The sequence below is a fragment of the Athene cunicularia genome (genome assembly GCF_003259725.1).
Source record: "Athene cunicularia isolate RWA chromosome 9 unlocalized genomic scaffold, athCun1 chr9_part1, whole genome shotgun sequence".
Lineage (NCBI taxonomy): Eukaryota > Metazoa > Chordata > Aves > Strigiformes > Strigidae > Athene > Athene cunicularia.
In genome coordinates this window covers 12339791-12361572 of record NW_020799110.1, presented here as the reverse complement: position 1 = coordinate 12361572, position 21782 = coordinate 12339791, and the positions used below count along the sequence as shown (strand labels likewise).

Sequence of the window (21782 nt, the reverse complement as noted above, 5' to 3'; positions counted from 1 at the left end):
TCAGACTGACAACAGATTTTCACACATTTTTGAACCCCAATTTTGGCCTCAACCCCCAGCGCCATTCCAGCATACCTTGACTGCCCTGTCGGAACTCATTTGGGAGCAGCTGCCAGCTCTCCTCTCTGTGCCATGGAGTGTGCAAGATCGAGCCAGCACTGCTGCCCCCAACCCCACCGCAGCACACACAAAGCCGGTGGATCAACCATCACCAACCTTGTTCTGTGTCAGACACCTCCTTAGTCTGCCCTAGAGGGTGAGGCCCTATTTTCTGGGACTAGGGAAAAGAGGAGAAAAGGCAATTTGCTTCATGTGCAAGCTATAAATCTTCTCCATCTTCCTGAGCCCAGCATAGATGGGAACAGCTGTGTGGCAGCATTTCCCCAAGGCCCCAGCTCTGTTGAAGATGCTGAAATACCAATTTAAGTGTAAAAGCTGGAGAGCAGGAGAGAAATTAGCTGCAGGGAATGGAGGGAGGGCAATCACAGAAAGATTTGGGTTGGAAGGGACCTTCAAAGATCATCTAATCCAGCCTTCCTGCCATCAGTAGGAACATCTCTCACTAAATCAGGTTTCTCAAAGCCCCATCCAACCTGACCTTGAGCACTTCCAATAACAGGGCATCCAATGCTTTTAAAGGAAACAAAATTAATACCATCTCCTTGGAAAAAGGCATTATTTTGCTTAAGAGATTTTTTTGCTCAGCAAATACAGAGGACAAGACCTCTTATGCACACTGTTGGACAGAGTCTGCTGAGGAACAGAGGGAGGAGACAGGTAAAACCACACCCATGAACATAGAGAAAGGAGCTAAATATATGAAGTGGACTGTCAGGACCTGTGGCTGAATGATGTCTCCTGCATCTCAGGACCCACCTTCCCCCAGCATAAAGAGAAGATGCTCTCAAACTTCAAACATATTCAGCTCCATCCAAGGACCACCCTTGGCCCTGGTTGAACTCTTTCAGAGCCAGTGATCAAATATCTGGACATCTAGTTTTGATTTCCAGCCTAACTCATTAGCAGCTACACTTCCTCCCCATGCACTCTTGTTTATCTTGTAGAAAACCATCTTCCCCAAGCTCAAACAGCTCTTCTCCCTCTGTGGGATAAATAAAGAACTAAGACATTGGGCACCTGTACATCCTGGGGACTACGGTGCTCATGCCTTCCAGGATCAGGCAAGGTTAATCCCCTGTGAGCTGTCACAGTGGGGAACATGAGCACTAAATCCTCCGGAAACCCAGCCCAGACCACAGCATGTGGAAGTCTGGTTTGGTGTTTGCAGTACCTATAAAAACACACCTGTGCCTGCCTCTTTGGCTAGCTGCACAGCAGATACCCATGCAGGATAATAATCAGAGCTGTGGTCGTCTTTATTATTATTATTACTACTACTACTGCAGTCATGCCTGGGACCCCCAAATGGATCCCTGTGACAGCAAGACAGGGTCTCTGCTTTGATGAATTGATAAATCTAGTTTGAATCAAGTCACAGTGAGTCAGCATGGCTAACAGCAAGGAGGGGGGGCTGGCAGCACTAGGAAAATTGCTCACTTAGCTGGTCTAAACCACATACACCTTGAGTGCTTCAAGTCACATTAAAGGCTGTTGCAATTCCACTTTTTTCAGTCATTTAACCATTTCAAACTTCTTTTCAAGTTCCACTGAGTGGCTTTTAATCAGCACCTTCTGGCTGATTTTTGTGTGGATGTTGGGGGAAAAGAAATAAAATCAAAATCAAGGTGAGACCAAGGAAATGCCTTGGTGCAAGGGAGAGGAGGGTAAAGCCAATCCTGCCCTGTGCACACAAGTCCTGCTCCACAGCCTGTCACTCCAGTGTCTTTCCCCCCCACTTTCAATGTGATCAGGAAATAAAACTGCAAGTGTGAGCAGACCTGCTATGTGTGAGTGACGTAATAATCAAGAAACACAAGGCCAGAGGCTGCATTTTCCCGAATATTAAAAGCAATGAGCTGAAGAAATTACCAGGAACAGAATTTACTGGTCTCCCAGAGCAATTCCTGATACCATCCATGCAGCCTTTGGTAGTGGGGAAGTAACACCAGTGACACAGCTGGGGCAAGCAAGGCTGTGCCAGGCTGTGACGTGCCCAGTGGCTGCCCTGGGACAGCCCTTCCCTGGAGCAGTGTCACTGCTCACACTCATCTCCAGCAGAAGGATGCTGCACTACGTGCTACCCGCACACTGAGCAGAAAGCCCACGTGCCTTCAGTGAAGCAGCTCTGGTGAGGCAGGAGGGATGAAAACACACCAGGGTGTGAAAGGGGATTCTGCAGCTCTTCCACCTACAGATTCATGGCTAACCAGAGGGGAAAGACCTGTGACCAACAGAGAACAAATTTAGGCAAAATGACTCACAGTGCCCTTTTATGCAGGGAACCAGTGGGGCATGGAGTCATCCCCCAGGATGAATTACTGCTGCAAAAACAATGGAGGTCATTGAAAAAATAATTAGGGAGCCTGGAGGAGAGAGGGGAGCAACAGAGAGTGAATGAAGCATGTTGGGCTAAATATTTTCTCACTGTCCTCCTCTTGCCTGCCAGATCCCAGAAGCCTCATGTTCTTAGGGTTATATACGGCCAGCAGCGTGTCACCTTCTGAAAGTGGATTAGCTTAAGCTGCAGGCATGCTGTCACTTCACTAAGCCAGTGCCTGACCAGGTCTTGGCCAACCCTTAGCTCTTCCAGGCTTGTCAGATAACGATGAGATCTCCAAAAGCCCAGCATCAGACAAGGCAAGGGATTAGCAATGAAAAAGTCCCCTGTGAGCTCCTGATGTCTCCCAGTTTCTAACAGACATGGCAATGCTCAGCTGCTTGCGGGACTGGGTCATCAGGGTTGAACAAGAAATGTCCCCTTCTCAGCCTGGAATGCCTGCTCTGCTCTTAGGAAAAGCTTCTTCCCCCAAACACCAAGAAACAAATAATTTTTTAGAATGTGATAATGTTCCTGTGTCACATATAATTGGATCTACAATCACTAAAGCACTGACAATTAAGACATACTGACATTTTTTTTTCACAAAAAATGGTGGCTGATCAACAACAGATTTCCTAGAGAAAAAAAAATAGTGTCATTTTCTATTATTTTAAATTTTAATAGAAAAGTAAGAATTTCCAATTGACTTGAAGGTGGCATTTTCATTGCACTTCAGAAATGGATTTTTTTTTTTCTTTTTTAATTCCAAATGTCTTTCTCTTCCTCTTACTCGCTAATGTTTTGTTACTGAAGGCAACAGAACAGGTGCATATGACTTCGCTTTTCCCCACCAACACATTTTCTTTTTTCGTTCTGAATTCTCCAAAGTTAGAGTGGCAGAGGAAAAAAAACGAAACACTTGTCAGACTTTTCCAACTTTCCTACAAAATGTCCTTAACTTTAGAGAATCTCTCAAGTGCAAGATTCAATATGCTGCTTTGTTTTTCTTTCTCCTTTGCATTATTCTGTAGTCTTCCTGAAAATGCATATGCTTTCAAAAGATACAGTAGAAAAAGGAAAAAAAGATACAGATGACATTTATCTTACTGCATTCCACACAAAAGAGGGAAAAACAGTGATGGAACAAAGTAGACCATCCAAAAACAAAAATCAAAAGCGGGTTTGGCAATTTTCTTGAATACAACTAAGTTGTTCTTTGGCTGGAGGATGGAGAGGAAGAAAGGGAAGAGTTTTCCACTGATTTTTAACCATAGTAAATCACCAGGAATAGAAAAGTCACTACTCTGCTAAGACAGCTACCACTCCCTCCTAAACTCCTTAGCTTCCACGTAGTTTCTGCTGCAGTATGGTTCCATCATGCTCTCCACTGTCAGACAGGGGCCTCCTGGGTGCTCCAGCTGGCAGGTTTCCAGTTGCAAACCCCAGAGGTGCTCCCAGTCATGCGCTCCCACTGCTGGGAACTCCCTCCTTCCATGTGTCCACAAGTCAGGAATCCAGCTCCCACACCCAACAAAGGCTATTGCAATGGTCATGTAAATTCCCTCAGAATTATTTCATTAAATTATTTCATATTCAAAAGTGTTCCATAGTAGAGAGAAAAGGATGAAAGTAAAACTGAACCAAACCAGCAAGGCTGGAGAGGAAGCATTCCTAGACTCATTCTGCCAAACTCACACCCTACCACCCATTTATACCCATACGCCCATAGCTCAACCCCATGTGTGTAAAGGATTCCCATTGCGCTGGGATGAAAGAACCAACACTGAAAAGGGTTGTTCAAGCTCCTTGGATCAACACATGCCAGAAGAGACCAAACAAGCAAAACCTCTTGAAAAGTACCAGTCTTGGACACAGGACATCTGCTTCCAATTAAAAAAAATAAAGACCTGTCCCCATGTCCTCCCCCAGCCCTGCAACTCTCAGGAGGATAGCTAGCCAGAGCAAGGGCAAGAGATACCTTCACATTCTTAGTGATTTGAATGATCTGAAACAAGGAGGCTCCCACAAACTCATCAACAAAGAGCAAGTCAAGAACAGCCTGTGTTTGCAGTCAATCCCTCTGAATTAGACAGTTATGTCTCCTTCCTAAAAAAATAAATTACTTACCATCACCTCCCGGTTGCTTGTATGGGTTGTACTTTGGCTTGGGGGCAACAACAGGGGCAAACTTCTTTGGCGTCTGCTGGGTGGACACCGAGATGCTGGGAGTCCCAAAGGTGTGTGTGGTCTCCATCCTTGCAGTAACGTGACCAACAGGCTCGTTGGTACTCTTGGGTGGCAGCCAGGACGGGTGGGACATGGTTCAGATCTGAGAGGAGAGCTAAAGAGAGACACACTTAAGGAATTTAGGCTAGGGAAATACAGTTGCAAACCTACTACTTTACTGGTTTATAAAATCAAACCTACAAACCCCTTTAACACATTTAACCTGTGCATGCTTACCTTTAAACATATTGGTCCTAATGTATAAGACTTAAGATAGAAGTTTTTATTTCTTTCTCCAGGAGGTCAAAATTACTGATCAGGTCATCACTGGTATGTGCAAGCAGATACACTTCCAGAATAACACCTTTAGCAGTTTTTCACATCATTTAGGATCCCATGTCCCAGTGATTTTCATTCAAACTTTTAATAAAAAGGATATCAAATGCTGCTAATCATTCTTGATGCTTCCATTTCTGAATGTCCAGCTTAAGATATTTTAAAAGCATGTTAATTTTGAAAAAAATGCCAGAATCCCACAACTGCTGACAACCAGGCTCCTTTTAGACATCTCGACTTGTGTAACAGAAAACAGAGGCAGCCCAAATCATTACTTATTTATGAAAATCTTGGCTTTGGCCTCTTAAAAGCCTACATCACTTTTGAGAACTGGACTCGGATGCTGCTGAAAATGTTGCCCATAAAAAACCCTGTTTGTTGCAATGAACAAGTGTTTTTCACCATGCACAACCCACACTTGCTGGGTAGCAGTGATGGTCCTACAGTACCATCCAAAGGTCCTACAGAGCTGGATTTGAGATGTGATGAAGAAATTAAGACCCCACACAGACAAAAGTCAATGCTAATTTTGGAGCTCTTGAGCACCCTGTCACTTCTGCCCACGATCTTCTTTGGTGTCAGGATGCCTCAAGACTACTGAAAACAGCAGGCAGCTGCAACCTGATCGGGGAAGATTTGTTCATGGAAAAGGATCAGTGCAAGAGATAGCACTAGGCCATGGGAGACATTAGCAGACTGACACTGCAGAAAGGCACTTCCATCTGGGAACAACGGGACAAAGCAGAGGGGCTGCTGGAATTGCAGAAGTGGTCTTGCACTGCAGCACTAAGCGCAATCTGCCAGGGCTGAGATGCAGGAGAGTTGCAGCTCTGCTGAGTGCGGCACCAAAGGGCTGTACTAGCTGGGGTGAACAGTTCTGAGCTCAGGGTGGGAAGAGGAAAGGGAACACAGCATGGCCTCCGGCAGGCGTAGACCCCCTTGGAGTGAAATCGCGACCAAAGTCCACAGTGCTACAGCTCTGTGGTCATGGATGCAGCTATTTGAATGGATCACACGGAGGTACTTCTAAAGCTGAGGAGTACAGCCCACAGAGCTCATGGATACCACGCACGAACTCAGTCACAGGTTCACTCCTAGCCTATCTGGGCATATCCTTGGTGCCTCACAGCTAAGACTTCCATGCATACATGCTTCTCAGAGAAACAAACAACACCGAGCTCTTCAACCAGCCCCCAGGATTATACGGATCATTTCATCAGGAAGAAAGCATATTCTGATAGCATATTTAAGTCTACCTAGAGAAAACTAAGCCAAAACCACACTTTACTTCTCCTTTCTCCTAATATGGGCTTACGCATCACTAGAAACATCAAGACTAAGTTGTTGGGACATAGGAGCAGACCTATTTTGCCAACTCATCCTGCATCCTACAAGCATCATGGTGGCGCAAATACAGTTGAGTTCATTATCAAAGACCGCCTTTGGGTATAAATTAGAGAAAGCAGCCCTGTAGGTTCCTGCATGGATAACCTTGTCCTAGCAATATGCTGTTAGCAATGCTGAGACAGTTTGGGGGAAAGGAACAGTTTCCACATCGCAGTGTGCAGACAGTACCTCCAGCTAACAGCAATGACTGTTAAAACTAATGTGTATATATCTATCTGTGTGCTTATTCCATCCCAGTAAGTTTGCTCCAGGTAACAGGTTTTCTACTTGAGAAGTCATGTCTACTTAAAGTCCCAATGTCTGACTCAGCACTAGGAGACATGCAACTTGTGTTCATCTTCCACCTCCTCGTGTGGCAGAGGAACTGGCAAGTGCCAAACATCAGCCCCAACACTTGTGACTCTTCCTCACCGTGTCTGACTGCTTGGCAGGCGTGCAGCGGTTTCGCGATCCCTATCACTGACAGATGAGCCTGTTGTGCTAGACATCTGATACCAGTGAAGGGAAGCCACCAGGGCCAGCACAGAGGGACTGGCTAGAAATGAGGCAGATGGGGCATGGCAGGAGCACCCTGGAGATGGACAAGCATCTAAGGCCGAGCTGAAAGGACACAACTTTCCCTCCCACATATGCCTGCCTTCTGACCTCACATCATCAGTGGGGAGCATCATTCTGAAAGCAAGAAGTGAAAGGCAGGTCCTCCCCACAGGGCTGGAGAGGAAACCAGCCACAATGGGTGGGGGTGGAGGGCACGCGAACCACGCTCCCACTGCCTGGTACTTCCCGTTACCAGCACCAGCCCTGACAGACCTAGAAAACAACTCCCACTTGAGTAGTAAGATTCACCTACACTGCTGCCTCCTCCTCCCACATCCTTCAAAAATGTAAAACACGGCAGTAAAACTCAGGCAACTATCTAGGTTTTAAGAGCAGAAAACAATGAGGGCATTCAGCCTTAAGAGCTAAACAGGACAACTCTGCACTCTGCAGTTATTACATCCAAAGATGACTATAACTTACCCATTGCTAAAAGCATCCTAGAGTTTTATTCTCACAGGTTTTCAGCCCCTGGCTTGACGTTTCATATGAAAGCATCCTGCTGAGTGAAGCACCCTCAGGCCCGAGACTTTACCTCCACAGTGATTCAAAGCAAAAAAAAAATAAAAAAAAATATCTCAGAACTGACCAGATTATCTTCATTCCTGTTCTGGCAGCTCCCTAGTTTTTCCTTAACAACCTCCCAGACAATACACTTCGATCCCACTGAGCTCTCATGGGCTGCCAAGCTGATGGCAGGGCTGGGTTGAGTGATGCACAAACCAAGAATATCTGCTTCAGCAGCCAGGTTGCACAGTGCTGGGGATGGCTGAATATGATGTGAATCTCAGTGAACAAGCTTAAAAAGCAGACTGCTCTTATGGACAGTTGGGGAGCATGAAGACCACACTGCTATAACTCAATTGCTGACTGTAAGCTGGCACGCAACTCCCTCTCAGCTACCCTCCAATGCATTTGTTTTGGTGGTGGTATTTTTCAAATTGTTTCCCCGTTAGCTTTTTCTCTTCCTCTTTCTTCCCCTCTCATTTCTGTCATGCATTTGCTGACACTCATTTTTGCTATCTGTGCCTTGACAACGTTTTCAGCAAGTTCCCTTTTCCTCATCTAAGAAAATGAATGAATCTCTCTAACAACAGTAGCTAAACTTCTGGATTTGCTGTTATTTTCCCCCCGTTTTTTCATCTGATAAAAGGCCAAAAGCAAGGCAAAATATAAGGGACAGTGGCATGCAGATGGGCACAGCCCTCCACCTGTCTCTGCAAACTTCTCCCATGGTGGAGCCCCCTGGCTAATTCAGGCAAAGTCATCAGTGCTCCCCACCATTCCCTGCAATATCGCCTTGTTTTCAATCAGAAGCTTCTTTAAAGCAAAACAGATGAACATTTTGTGATGTGGACAAGTAAACAAAACAGCACAGGGAAACCTGGGCTTACAACCAATTCTCTTACTCTAAACTTACTCTTACATATGCCACCAGCTCTGCATCATTGTGGTTCCTACACTTGGGTGAGAACCCCCAGTAAGTAAAGGCAGTGCTTTTCTGTCTAGCCAGCAAACACGTTTCACTTTTGTCTTTCAGGTGTTTCCTTCAAAAAAGTTACTTCTGCCAGCTCTACAGTAAAAAGTATTGTTTTCAGAAGTTTCAAACTAAATGTGGGATGTGGAGGATTGCAGAAGTCAGTGGCTGCAAGAAGGCTAAAGTCACTGAGAAACTGAGAGAATAAAAAGAACAAACCATATTGAGAGAACCAAGGAACAGGTAAAACACAACAAAAGGAGCATCAATATTGATGAGCTGGGGGAACCCAAAAAGCAGGACCAGAAAAATCATTCTAGGAGCATGCACACTGGCACAACATAATGTTGTGAAGCGCATCCACTCACCTTGGCTGTCAGGGAGGGAGCTGTTAAAATAGCTGCATTACCCATCTCTAAGGGTGAATACAGCAAGCTCCTCCTTCGAGGGTAACAGCATATAGAGTGAAAAACTACCAAACCTAATCTGATCACTTTGGTTCTTCAGAAACAATCCCCCCCACTGGAGAACAGCGCGTCTCACCGGCCTTTTGCTGGACAAGCCACCTATTACTACTCCTTTGATGCTCAAGTCAATGGCTGGACCACCAAGCTCTCAGTAAAAAATTAAACTGTAGGTTAAATCTGCAGTTTCCCCTACATTTCTTCCCCAAGCAAGTAATTCATCAGGCATGGTTTGCATTCGACAAGCCCCTTCCTAGCAAACCTGAATAAATCTAGCCCCGCAACATTTAACACAGTCAGGCTGGAACAACTTTTGCCATCAGAGCCCATGCCCCTGGGAACTCTCCCAGAGGGGCAGCAACCTCTTGCTCCCCCATCAGTGTCACATCTCCCTCTCTCTTGGCACAAGACTTCTGCATTTCTGCCTGCCACTCTCACACACAGCCATCCTCCTTGGTGAGCAGTAACTCAACAGCTCCACTTCTGATATGGCTGCTACAAGCTTTTCCTGTGACTCCTTATCACTGACCACTTTGGCACTACCCAAATTCACTGCCCCATCCCAGACTAAAATCTCCTAAATCTTCCTAACATCACGGCTTTGAAACCCTTCTCATTGATCATCTCCTCTGCCCCTTCTGCACTGTGTACAGCACTGAACTCTACCAAACTATTACTCCACAAAGCTTTTGTTGAGCTAAAGAATATTTCTTGTAAAAGACACGAAGCTTCAACTGAAAGAATGGAAGTATTGGAGATTTCACCACAGCATTAGGTAAATTGTTTAGGCAAGCAATTAAGCACCGTAATTACAGCTTCTCCTTTGTGTCTGGCTTTAAATATATCTAGCTCCATTTCCAACCACTGGATTTTGTTACACTCCTGTCAGCTGCATTACAGACCTGCCTCTTTTCCTTAAGCAGATCCCTTCACAACACAGCCAGGTCACTGGTTAAATCAAATCAAAACATTATAATTAAGTATCAATTAAACTCACTGTAAAGAGCAGATTACTCTTGATTCATTTATTTATATTTACTCTGAACTCTCCTCAATTTTTCAGCTACCTTTTATGAAATGGTGGATGCTAGCATAAGACCGTTTTTTCAAGAATGGTAACTTAAAATGGAAGGGGTAAAATGATGAATAATATCAAAGACAAAAACCAGACTGAAACAAGCTGTGGCTGCCCGAGGTTCTGTTATCCTTCCTTCCTTGGATGCATTAGTCATCACCTACTTTTGGAGGCAGAGGATAAGACTGGACTAACCATGATAAATAACATTAAGAGCAAAGAGTGAAATCACGCTGCATAAATAAGAAAAACAGTGTGCTCTGGTTCTATCATTAGGACAATCTTAATGCCCTGAGTTCAGAAAATTCTAACCATGAAAGAATACACCGCAGCAGAGGAACTGGAATCCACGAATCCCAAGATGAGACCGCATTATCTAAAAATGTCAGACCAGGAATATCAATAGAAGATAATACCAGGCAGTAATAAAAGCCTTTTTTTTTCCCCCCCCCCCCTTTTTTTTTTTTTTTTTTAAATGTGTGGGCATAAGTGCTTGGTTTTGCTTTTAATTACAGGATGTCATTCACCTTTGAGAAGCAAAGGTAAAACAAAGAGGGTTCCAAGTCAATTTAGCCTCACATCAGATAAGCAAAGGAAAGGTAAAGTACCAATCTGTCTACTCTTGAAACTGTTAGTACATTCATCTCTGAGACAGGCTGGCTCTTCTGTGATTAGACTGTACCCAAATAAATCTTCATTTCATTTTCATATTTATAACATGGATCAAATACTCCTTCGATGTTGACAGACTTTGCCAAGACAGAAGACTTTGTTAATTAAGCTAATGCTTCATAGTGGGTAGTAGCAGTGTTTAACAAAAAACGAGCAACAGTCTGTGCTTCCAGACAGTCTGCTCCATCTTCCATCCCACTCCTTCCTAAATCCACTGGCTTGATGTAAGTCCATAATGTTCTTACTATCACTCGTGCACAGCTAACCATCACTCTTAAGGCCAAGGGACTGACCAGAGACAGAGAATCAGGACCTTGTTTGCTGACAGTAGATACAACTGAAAGTCCTACCGTGGCTTCTCTCTGATACTATTCAGGAACATGATCAAGTCATCCCCTTCCCTGGATAACCCAAGCTTGTCTTTCAGGGCTTACAAGAGCCATGTGTAGAAAGGCAGACTGCATTCTCACCACTCTTCCTTCTCTTTCGTCCATGTAAAAGAACTCAAAGAGAAAACTTTGAAATTCACCTTCCAACTTGCAAGATCCACTCAAGCACTGAACCAAGAGGACACCCTTCATGATGCAAAATAATGCCACACGTTGCCCCTTTCAGTTAGAGGTGCAACCCACGAGACTAAACATTTCCACTCCAGGCTTAATTGTCGTCTTTTTTTTTTTCTTCTGAAATTCCCCAAAGCACAAACCCAAATTCCCTGCTGAAATACACTTATTTGGTTTGTTCTCATCACCTCCACTCCTCTGATTAGCCAAAAGCTGTAACTGAGGCTGACCAAAGAGATTCACTCTTTACAAACTCTCAAAGCTGCTTGTTTCTCTTGGCACTCTTCCCCTTTGAATGTTAATTTATTTCTCTATTTATGGATGATGATCTCGAGCCATGAAGCTTTCCTACTTCTTGTGGCCTCCAGAAGAAGATATAATGTCAAAATTCTGGTCTCATTAGAGGTCTTTAACCAAACATAGGAAGTGCCACAGGTACTTACAAACTCAGCCCAAGCTCTCCAGGGATGTTTTTCCCATATGGTACTACTTATCCTCATCAATTTTACATCATACAGGAAATTATGTGATTTGGGGAATTGAGATTCCTTTTGAACTCCCTTATTCATTGCCGATCTGCACAACTTCTCACCAAATTTAAGTCCTGTAATATTAACCAGTCCAAAGAAGATCTTCCCTCAGACCCTTCCAGGAGCAAACTGACTCTAATCTTTCATGCTCCTCCAACATCACATCAACAACCAGAACCACAAAGCTGCAGGAACAACTCTGAGCACTGGGAATCCTGTGCGTGGGGCTCAGGTGAGCAGTGGAGAGCTAACAGGAGTAAACTGAGCCACAAAGCAACTCTGAGATATGAAGAAGAGGAATGGAACATGCTGTCACCCTCCAGTGACTGCCTTCTTGACCATATGCAGACCTGATGCACATGGATTCTGACTTCTTGTGGCACATCTCTCCTGAGATCAGGTTTCTTTGCTTACACCCGTTTTATACTGTTTAATGGACATTTTTTCATGCTTTGCTTTAGACTTTCACAGCAAGTGTTAGCTGGAGCAAGTTTTAACTCTCTTTTCTCCCAGACGCAGAGTTTCTTCCAATTGCTTGGAATTCTTCAGATCAATCCCCTCCAAAGAAAGAAATAAATAAAATCAAAGCCTCTTCTTCAGTTAAACAGGTCTGAAATTACCCACCAGTTTCTTGCTGTGGGACATCACTAATGTAATCACAGGAATTAAAAGAGAAATAAACCTAGTTAGAGCACTGCTTGTACTGAATTATTCCTCAAAGCATATAATCTAGTATCATCTCACTCTGTCTTTACTGCCTTCAATCAAATTTCCAGGGGATCCTCCAGAAGACCTGATTTAAATTCAAAGTTCACCCTGCTCTGAGCAAGGGGTTGGTCTAGATGACCTCCAGAGATCACTTCCAAAATCAATTATTCTATGACTTTAAAATCCAACTTCCAGCTGTGACTTTATTTGCACTCAAAAGGGTTTGCAGCAATATAGCTGTATCCCACTTAAGATATGCAAGTAATATCACCTACTGGCAATACAATATAATATTCCTTATTCTCTAGTTGCAGTGGTTCACAAATGAACACAGTGTGTGCCCGTTCTTTTAACTAAATAACCAATACTTGCAAAATAAGGGGTTTTTTTCCCCAGCATGGCTGCATCCACACTTTGGGTTTTTTGCCAGCAGATCCACACCAGTTTGGGATGTGACCTTGTTTTATGTAATAAAGTCACTACAACTTCTGCAGTTTTACTCAGGCATAACAGAAGATAGCCAGTCCATAGTGGAGATTATAAAGACATGATGGTAAAGAATGGTCTCTCTGCTACAAAGATGCTTGACACAGGTTAATGTCAGCATGAATATGGTTCATCAGATACCAACCCAGTATCACACAAATCCTTACACCAAAACCCTGCTGCTGGGGAAATTTTGATATCAACCAAAAACTTACCCTTTCTTAAGTTTCCTTCTTAATTAATTTCTCTTGCATCAGCTTCAGTAGTGGAAAAGGTAGAAGGGCAAACTAAACATAAAACTTCTTTTCTTTCCCAATATAATTGCATTAGTAGTTTTGGGATTAGATGCAGGCTATTTGAATTTGACTGCTGCTGCAAAACACACACATAAAAGCTGATGAACGAGATCTTCCTTTTACAGCCATGTCACATCCTGGTGTTGGATGACAAACTAGGCTTTAAAATCCCAATAAATTGAACTTGACTGGCCCATGTGCATTGAAACAAAGAGCCAGTACTGACTCCCTGGAGATAGATAGATCTATCTAATCTAATACAACTCTAACAACTGCATTACAGTTTCACCAGAGAGAAGACCGATTCTTGACTTCTGTGGTATGAGACAATCCTCAGCCACTCCAAACGTAATCACATTGGATAAAACATTAATCCAAGGCCTCAGCTACTTGTGGTCACAACACACCCCAGGGCAACTGCAATGGAGGAGGTAGACCTGTTGGCCAGCCTAAAATGCTTACTCAAATACAGCAAAGGTTGTGGTTGAACCTTAAGAGCTAAGCCTGGAGGTAGATCTGAGCCAGACAAATTTCTTCCAATTCTTAAAGCTTCTCTTCGTGATAACCTGACCTGCAAGTTTGTGAAGGTGCTGCTGTACCACAAAGAAAAGTTTGAGATGGATGTTTCAGAATTTTGTGTATAAAATGAGAGAGGAAATATATTAACAGGGACAGCAAAAGAACGGGCAAAATGATGCAGAAAGGTTATTTTGTGAGTCTCAGCTATGAGCTCTCTTACACAAATACTGTTTTCCTGAACACGATTTATTTTCTGCCAAAAAAAGATGCCTTTATTCCTTCTGTGCCCATACTCATTGTCTTGTCTACAGCACAGCTCAGTACTTGGCTTCCTACTTCAGTAAGGCACTGCCAAGCAACACAGAGCTTATCCATCAAATAAAATGGTTAAGGGACTAGACTTCTCAACCAATGGAGACATACTGGAATTGGGCCTATCAAGAGTCCCACATAAGAGAAAAGAAATCAGGACAACAAGAGATGGCAAGGTTAAAGCTGTCACAGCAAGCCCAGGCTGTCTGGATGCTGATGCTGACGGTAAACAAGGAGGAACGGTGCAGAACTGACATTCAGCTCAGCAGTGAGATACCAACAAGACCCCAGTGGGACCAAATGGGACTGTGGCAGCATATTGACACATAGATAATTGTATTAGCTTTGCAGAGTGCTGTGTGTATATGTCTCAGCCCAGGGAGAAACAGCAGGGATCTGAGCTCAGCAGAGAGTGGGAACTAACAGAGAGTGAACAAGGAAGCAGTGCAGAGCTTGAGGTCCTACCCAGCAAGGCTCGTGTGGGTGTAGGTGAGTTTTTTATTTATGATGGGTTCCCTGTACTCCATTTCTCTTCTAAAATAGCTGAAGTTGCAGGAAGAGTCAGTTGCCACCATCCCTGGAAGAAAATGTATCTCCTATTGGCAGTCTGAACCCCAAGATGTTGAGGGAATTGCTGTGTATGGCATAGGAGCTGCAGCCCAGAATATGGGCACAGCACAGTCCCCACTCAAGAAGGATGCACACACGGGGCCAACACCACTATAACCTTCTTGTGACACCTCAAGGGGCTGGCGATACAAACCAGACTGAGATTGAAATGCCTAAAGAGTAATTAGATCAATTAATGCGCAAGATGCGTCCAGGATCAAACTCTTTAATCCCTGACACTTTTCTTACCCCAGATTCCAAGGCATCCTGGAAGTCACAGCCTTGAGTATGACAAGTCCCTGATGATTTCTCCTCCTTCCTGAGCACTGCACCAACTTGTGCCTCAGTTTTGGCAGCTCAAGCCATGGCACCTTGCAAATAATCAGGGGAAATAGCCTCTTTCCTATGGCAAATCCTATATCCTAACACATGGAAGAGTGATTGCTGCCAGATGGCTGGGAACTGATGCTGTGGAGAGACTGTTAATGGAAGCAAGATATTTGAGTGCATGAAAACTGTAGGAAAGGAAGTACGCAGACCCCTTTGTATAAACAGTCAGAAGAAAGACTACATTTCTCTGAGTTTCAAAACAACAGGTGATTTGACATCATCAAAACATGAGCACCCCAATGTATTCTTGTCTCCCTCCTGCAACACAAAGCAGAATAAAAAGATTTAAGTGCTTCCGCCTTTAAGAAGCTAAAAGCCTCCAATACTGCCAGGAAAGAAAGGGGATCTCTGCAGGTTACCAAGTCCTGCTTTTAGCAGGAGACTGGACTATCACCAACACTAGATAAAGCTTTGAAAGCCTCCAAAATGGAGAATCCTCTGCTACCTGGTGACTTGTTCAAGTGTTGCACTATTTTCCCAGTGAAAATATTTTTCCAACTCTACAGCTAAATCTCCCAATCCACTATGAATGTCCACGGCATTTTATTTTGCCATCTGGACAGAAGCTTTTGGCTCTATCATCTTTGTAATGCCCCTGGCAGTAGTCACAGGCTGCCACTGGATCACTGCATCAGAGAGAGGAGGCAAAGCTCTCTCAGCCTCTTCTTGTAGGCCATGCACTCCAGGTCCCTGAATGCCCCTCCTCTGGACCCTCTCCAGCTCTTCAACACCCCACTTCAACTCGAGGACCCCAAGACCAGATAACAGCCTTCACCAGCAGGGAGTAAAGGTGAACAGTAACTCATCTCAGTCTACTGTCCAGGCTTCTCCTGAAGCAACCTCATATCCAGTTTGCTTTATTGGCAATGATAGCACACATTGGACTCAGGTTTGACTGCCTACTCTAGGTCCTTTTGTCAAAGAATAAAGAATAAAAGGCATATTTTGAGATGGTGCCTAAGCTGGAGGAGCTCCAGAATGTCCATGGCCATGTGGGTAAAGGGTAAGTCACAAGGTGATGTTAGCTACCCCTATGCTATTTGTGATAAACACAGCATAAAGCTCACTGATAAGACAGCTGTTCAAAGAGGGGTGTTCTGGAAGCACAGGAAAATGGGTGAAAAGAAATATTAAGAGCAAAGGCAAGTATGCAGTGACCCTCTGGAGCACATCAAGATAAGGTTCTGTTTTAGTAACCATAGGCCATTAGTTCTGCTCTGAATAGAAACTTGTGACTGAGGACAAGTGCTTGAGATTTGATTTTCAATTCTTCTTTGAAACTCATAAAACCACTGAGCACCAGCGTATGAAGCTGTTGCTTTTCCCTTTTATCTCAGTGTCTGCTCGTTCACAAACAGTGATACTCAAAGCTCTGGGAGATAATTCCTCCGCTGGTGCAAACCACAGTGCCAGCAATGAAGTTAACCCAGGCAGGCATCCACAGTGGCCTTGCAATTTTGCTGAACAAGCTCATCATATTAAAAAGCCAACTCCAGTTGCTCCACCACTATCACATTGGTGCCTTCTGGTTTTGACCACCCAAATTAATCGTTTGTCTCCTTCCCAGAAATCAGCATGAAATTTTGTTGTGACAAAAGAGTTTCCATACTAGACTGGTCACACTGGTTCCCCAGATGTGAAATGGCTCAAATCTCACAGTCTCCGGGGAAATATTGCAGTGCTCATCCATCTTCACTGCACCTTCTCAGAAGAGAAGAGGGGGAGGATGCTGGAAGATAGGAAATTAATCATGAGCAGAGGGAATTTTTGGAGGGAAGGAAGAACCAAACTTTTAATTTATCTAGAGGCAGTGATACACTGCTGCATTTTAGCCACTGCTGGCAACCACTTGTATTCTGCTTTTGACCCACACTAGGGCAGCTGGGCCACGCAGCTGGCAAGTGCACACACGGCTCAGTTAATCAAATGCCCTCCAATAGTTGCTACCACTCTCTCACAGGCCAACAGTAAAGCATGTTCCCACACACAACCAAGTGTCTGCAAGGCATTTCAGCAGGCCTTTGCTGTGTAATGTACATATTTCTCTTTCGAAGTAACACAGCTGCCAACACCTTAATCATTCCATGGGGACCTTCAACCCCACCAGCCCCTTCAGTGCTTCATTACCTCCAGCACACTTCTGCAGAGCTCACATCCCAGGTGAGCTGTATGAGCACAGCTCTCTGTCAGCTAAAGGCAGCAGACTGAACTGCAGGAGATCAGAATCTGTGCAAATCAGGTCTAACAGCTTATCTACCATCCCTCTTTGTTCCCACAAGTTTGGCCTCATTTACTGCAAAAATATCTAGGACAAAAGGCAAGACAGCAACAAGAAACCACCTTTGAGACTGAAATTATTGCATGTTTCTTTTCATGAGATCCTGTGGGAGAGAAGATGCTTGCTCCTCTGCATGGACTCTCTAAGGGGCTATGGAGACCAGCCAAATAATACAACTGAGGCACCTGAGTTCCTTGTACATCTCCAAAGCTTTCTCATTTTTAAGTTAGAAATGCTGCTGCCTCAAGTCATAAAAATACTATGTTTTGGAAGTGTATTGATATGTTCTTGGCACAGAAAAAAAATAAACTGCAAATGCAACCAATACAGAAACTTGAGCTGCCTTTTGTTTCTGCATGACTTAAAACTCCAAGGGGAAACCCTAAGTAACAAATTACATTGATCCATGGAAAGATGCAGTCTGTTAGGACTGGTACACAGATAACTACTTTGAAACTAGCTTGAGCACATGAGGGCATAACCACCCTTTGAAGTTTCTAGGTTGCTCCCATCAGGTTCCTTCAGATGACACTGCTGGAGATGTCATCCTGAGGATTCACTTCCAAGGTAAGCCCATTTTAAAAGCAGTCTACCTCAGGGCCATTTTTTGTGAAGCAACCCCACCAGGGAACAGCTTCACCTGCTCTCTTCACACCAGCTCTGCCCTCCCTCCTCTGCAGCCCCCTCTATATCCCATTGTCCTTCCAACTGAAGATACGATCTAATGGCTCAAGAAGATACAGGAAGGTTAATCATGCAAGGAATAAGAACATATGCACATATGTATGCATATACATGTGCACATCCCTGGTATTTTTGTTTCTACATTATTTGCTCAGGAAACTGATAGAGGGAAAGAATAAGGAGAGAAACCAACAGTCGCTCACATGGATCAACACTTCCAGGCTCTCTCTTTTGCAGCTCATCTCACTCATATTTGTGGTTTCAACATGTGATTCACATTAGGCCCCTCTGCTCGCCATTTGATGGTTCTGCTAAACAGATGTGAATTTATTTAGTCACAGAGCCTGCTCTTTACACTGCCTCTTTGTAGAACAGATGGGCTTTTTGGGTTTTTTTTTTCCTGTTCAACAATATTCAGATAATGATCATACCCAGTGCACAGGTTTGCTTGATGATTTCATATGAAAAGGAACAACACATGAACACAGACATGATCTCACAGGAGCTCTCTTCGGCAGCTAGGACACACTGCAAGAGGTGATGGTACTGATGGAGAATGCCAAACTGCAACACCAACGATGTCAAGCGAAGCCCAGATCTCAGGGATCCCTGAGGCCAGCCCCATGACTTCAGGCAAATGAGTGATGCCCGCCACACCTGGCAGGGTCCGGAAGACACAACTCCACCAACTGCCCATCTCAAAGCATGTCTCCCACGTGAAAGCTCTGGTGGAAGAGTGAGCTGAAGGGTAAGCTCCTGCAACATTCATGGGGACATTAAACCATGTGCATCTCCTGGGACTCCTCAGCATGGTGAAATAGCCTGGAAAAGCTATTCGCTCCCTGTGTGGGCATTCTTCTTTCTGCACTGAGAGTGCCTTTGGCAATGGATGAAGCAGAACTGCACAAAGGCCTTCTCAGAGCAGAATAAGACTGCCCACATGAGAAGTACGCTCGGAACAGCCATTGCACTTTAAATTCACACCCTGGCTTTGTTTCCCAATACTCTCCCTGTGCAGAATGGCCCTAGGCTTCAGATTCAATTTCTGCCCATATTATCAATAGCCAAGCACTGCTCCCATCTGAGGGTAGGATATGGCCTATACAAGAGGCCAAAGTACAGTCTGGGAGGAGAAGGATGCTTACTTCGTGCTATCCTGTATATGGATGCACCTCTATAGTGCTTTAGTAACTGAACACTGATGACTTCACCCTAGCAAATGGCCCTGCTATGTGGGTAAAATTATCTCTGCTTTTACCACAGAAACCAAGCAGAGGATGTGTATACATGGTGCACACAGATGTCATGCCCACACCTGTGCAAGGATCTAATCCCGTTCCAAAAGCTGCAGCCCTATCCCTCAGTCACAACTTTGGCCTCCATGTGTTGCCCACCTGTTACAAAGATAACCTCAGTTTCTAGGATGATCTACTTAGGATTTTCATTACCTCACCTGAAAAAGAAAATATATGTGTGTGTGTGTGTGTGTATATATATATATATATACACACACACACACACGCGCGCGCGCACACTTTAAATGTGGTTATATAAAAATTTGTGTTATCTGGAGAATGAGACTCCAAGTTTCAGAAGGGAAGCAAAAGTGGAATTCTCTGCTTGAAAGGCAGCCGGGACATGGCCATTAACACCCCTCCCTGGGGGCCCTAAAGCTGAACATTTACAAGAGCAGAAAAATATGTGTGGCTTTCTTCTGGGGGGGTGTGCATACAATTAAGCAGTATTAAAAAGCTAGTAGGTATTAGACAGTGAAATACTTTCAATAACAGAAGATTGGATCTGAAAAGGACAGCTGAGTCCTTGCAGGGCGACAGGCACTTCCAGCTACAAAGCGCCTCGTGTCTTCCGAGAGTTTTGTCTTTTTTTTTCTTGGCAAGTTCTGAGACACCACAGTGTAATTTCCATTCCTAACAATGACTATGCTATCCAGATATCCTCTGTATGGACCATACACCAGCACTTTACTCTTCTGTACGTTTTAAGAAGCAACAAAACAAAACACTGTGAAAGAGACGCTTTTGTAAGTATAAAGCAAATTTATGTGCCCAATTCCCAGAGGCTGGTTGCCTAACCTTCAGTATGAGCCTTCAGTAACTTTCACTGAGCAGTCGAACAATGTGTTTTCTTTCCTCCTTGTAAGTAAAATGAAATTCCCTCCTACTTTGCCCCACCTGCTCTGCAGACCCAGTGGGGCTGGTGCTCCTGCTGGGGCAGGACTGATGACCAGACAGAACATGACATCAGGGAACAAGGTTCCCCTGCCATCCCTTCAGGCCACACAGGAAATCTTTCCAGGCATCACTGCATTTTCCCTCCCCTGTCACCGCCATCCAGACACCGGGGACAACTTTGAGCCCTTTCTTTACAACACTTTGAACTCGGAAACAGAAAGTGCTCTGTATGGGCCACCCCACTGCTAAGTGCCCAGATCTTGAAAGGCATCCAAAATGCAAAGCATGGATATACAGATTTCAGTGGAGGGTTAAAACTGAGGGGAAGCAGAGCCATCTCAGCTGGCAAAGGCTCATGATGGATAGCAATGAGCTGTTCAGAAGAAAATTAAGAAAACATTTTGAATGCCCTCCTAAAAAGGAACAAATAGGTCCAACACTCCAACAGAAGGGGATTTTTTGCATCTCTGAATGATAGTGCTTCGCTTTTATGGCCTGCGGCTGCTTGGGAAATTCAAAGCTGTTTCTCTGAAGAATTCACTTGGACAAGCTTTATGGCTTTGATCAGTTAACTATTTTTTAATGCTAATCCACCCCAGTGATATTTGTCCTCCTTTTCCCCATGTGCACAGAAGCACAGACACAGACAAATACTGCACAAAAGCAAACATTAGCCAGATGAACAGCCAGGAACAATGACATCCAGAGCCCATAACCAAACACCAACTTCATTCTGTTTTATTCCTTTCTCTTCTACAGCTCGAGATCCTTTGGCCCAGTATGACCTGCTAATGGGAATTTAGGAAGCAAACTTTGGTGCCCAGCAGGTATAATGCTAACGTAGTGATTCAGCCACGACTGTTCTCACTCAAGTAAAAAATGTAAATAATGTCCCCTAAAAGTTGCAATAAAACATGTGGCTGAAAGGCCTTATTTGAAACTTAACACAAACCCCTGCAATAGCCCAAGTGCCTCCCCACCCTCCAGATGAATAAAGGTGCAGAAATGGCAATTTGCTTGCATCTATGGAGTTAAGATTAAAAATAAGCCAAGAACAGGCTCAGACACCCATCATCTCACTTGGAACTGTTATAACCTCCTCCACAATCTCAGGTTTATAACCTGAGCACCACACTCGCCAAAACTCTACTTAAAAATCTCAGCATACAAACTTGTTTCCTTGTTCAGGGCACCTAAATCTAACTGTGTACCAGGAACATGACAAGTATCTAAGCCAATACTCAATAATCTGTAATATCAGCTGCACCACCTGTGACATCCTAGGACATATATAGCAGCCACTACACCAAAAAAACCAAACAAGAACAATCAAGGGACAGTCCCTGCTCTGCAGTACCTTTGGTATTCAAGTTGCTCTCTAAACTTTGCTTGCTGTCTTTGGGTAACAGATTCAGGCAGTATTTCCTGTGACAGAGAATTACACAGGCTGATTACCCTCTGCGGAAAAGTGAAGAAATCCTGGAAGCAATTTTCTGTCTCAATTGTTCCCAGAGCGCAGGA

The 21782-nt window shown here is 44.2% G+C and overlaps 1 protein-coding gene across 1 annotated transcript in view; it reads right to left on the bottom strand.

Annotated features, from left to right (window-relative positions):
- Window positions 1-21782, bottom strand: part of LPP (LIM domain containing preferred translocation partner in lipoma) — a 305874-nt gene that overhangs the window by 198679 nt on the left and 85413 nt on the right. The window contains exon 4 of the mRNA XM_026854985.1: window positions 4568-4769. Within this exon, the coding sequence (XP_026710786.1) occupies window positions 4568-4760 (193 nt within the window). The 5' untranslated portion in view covers window positions 4761-4769. The remainder of the gene's footprint in view (window positions 1-4567; window positions 4770-21782) is intronic.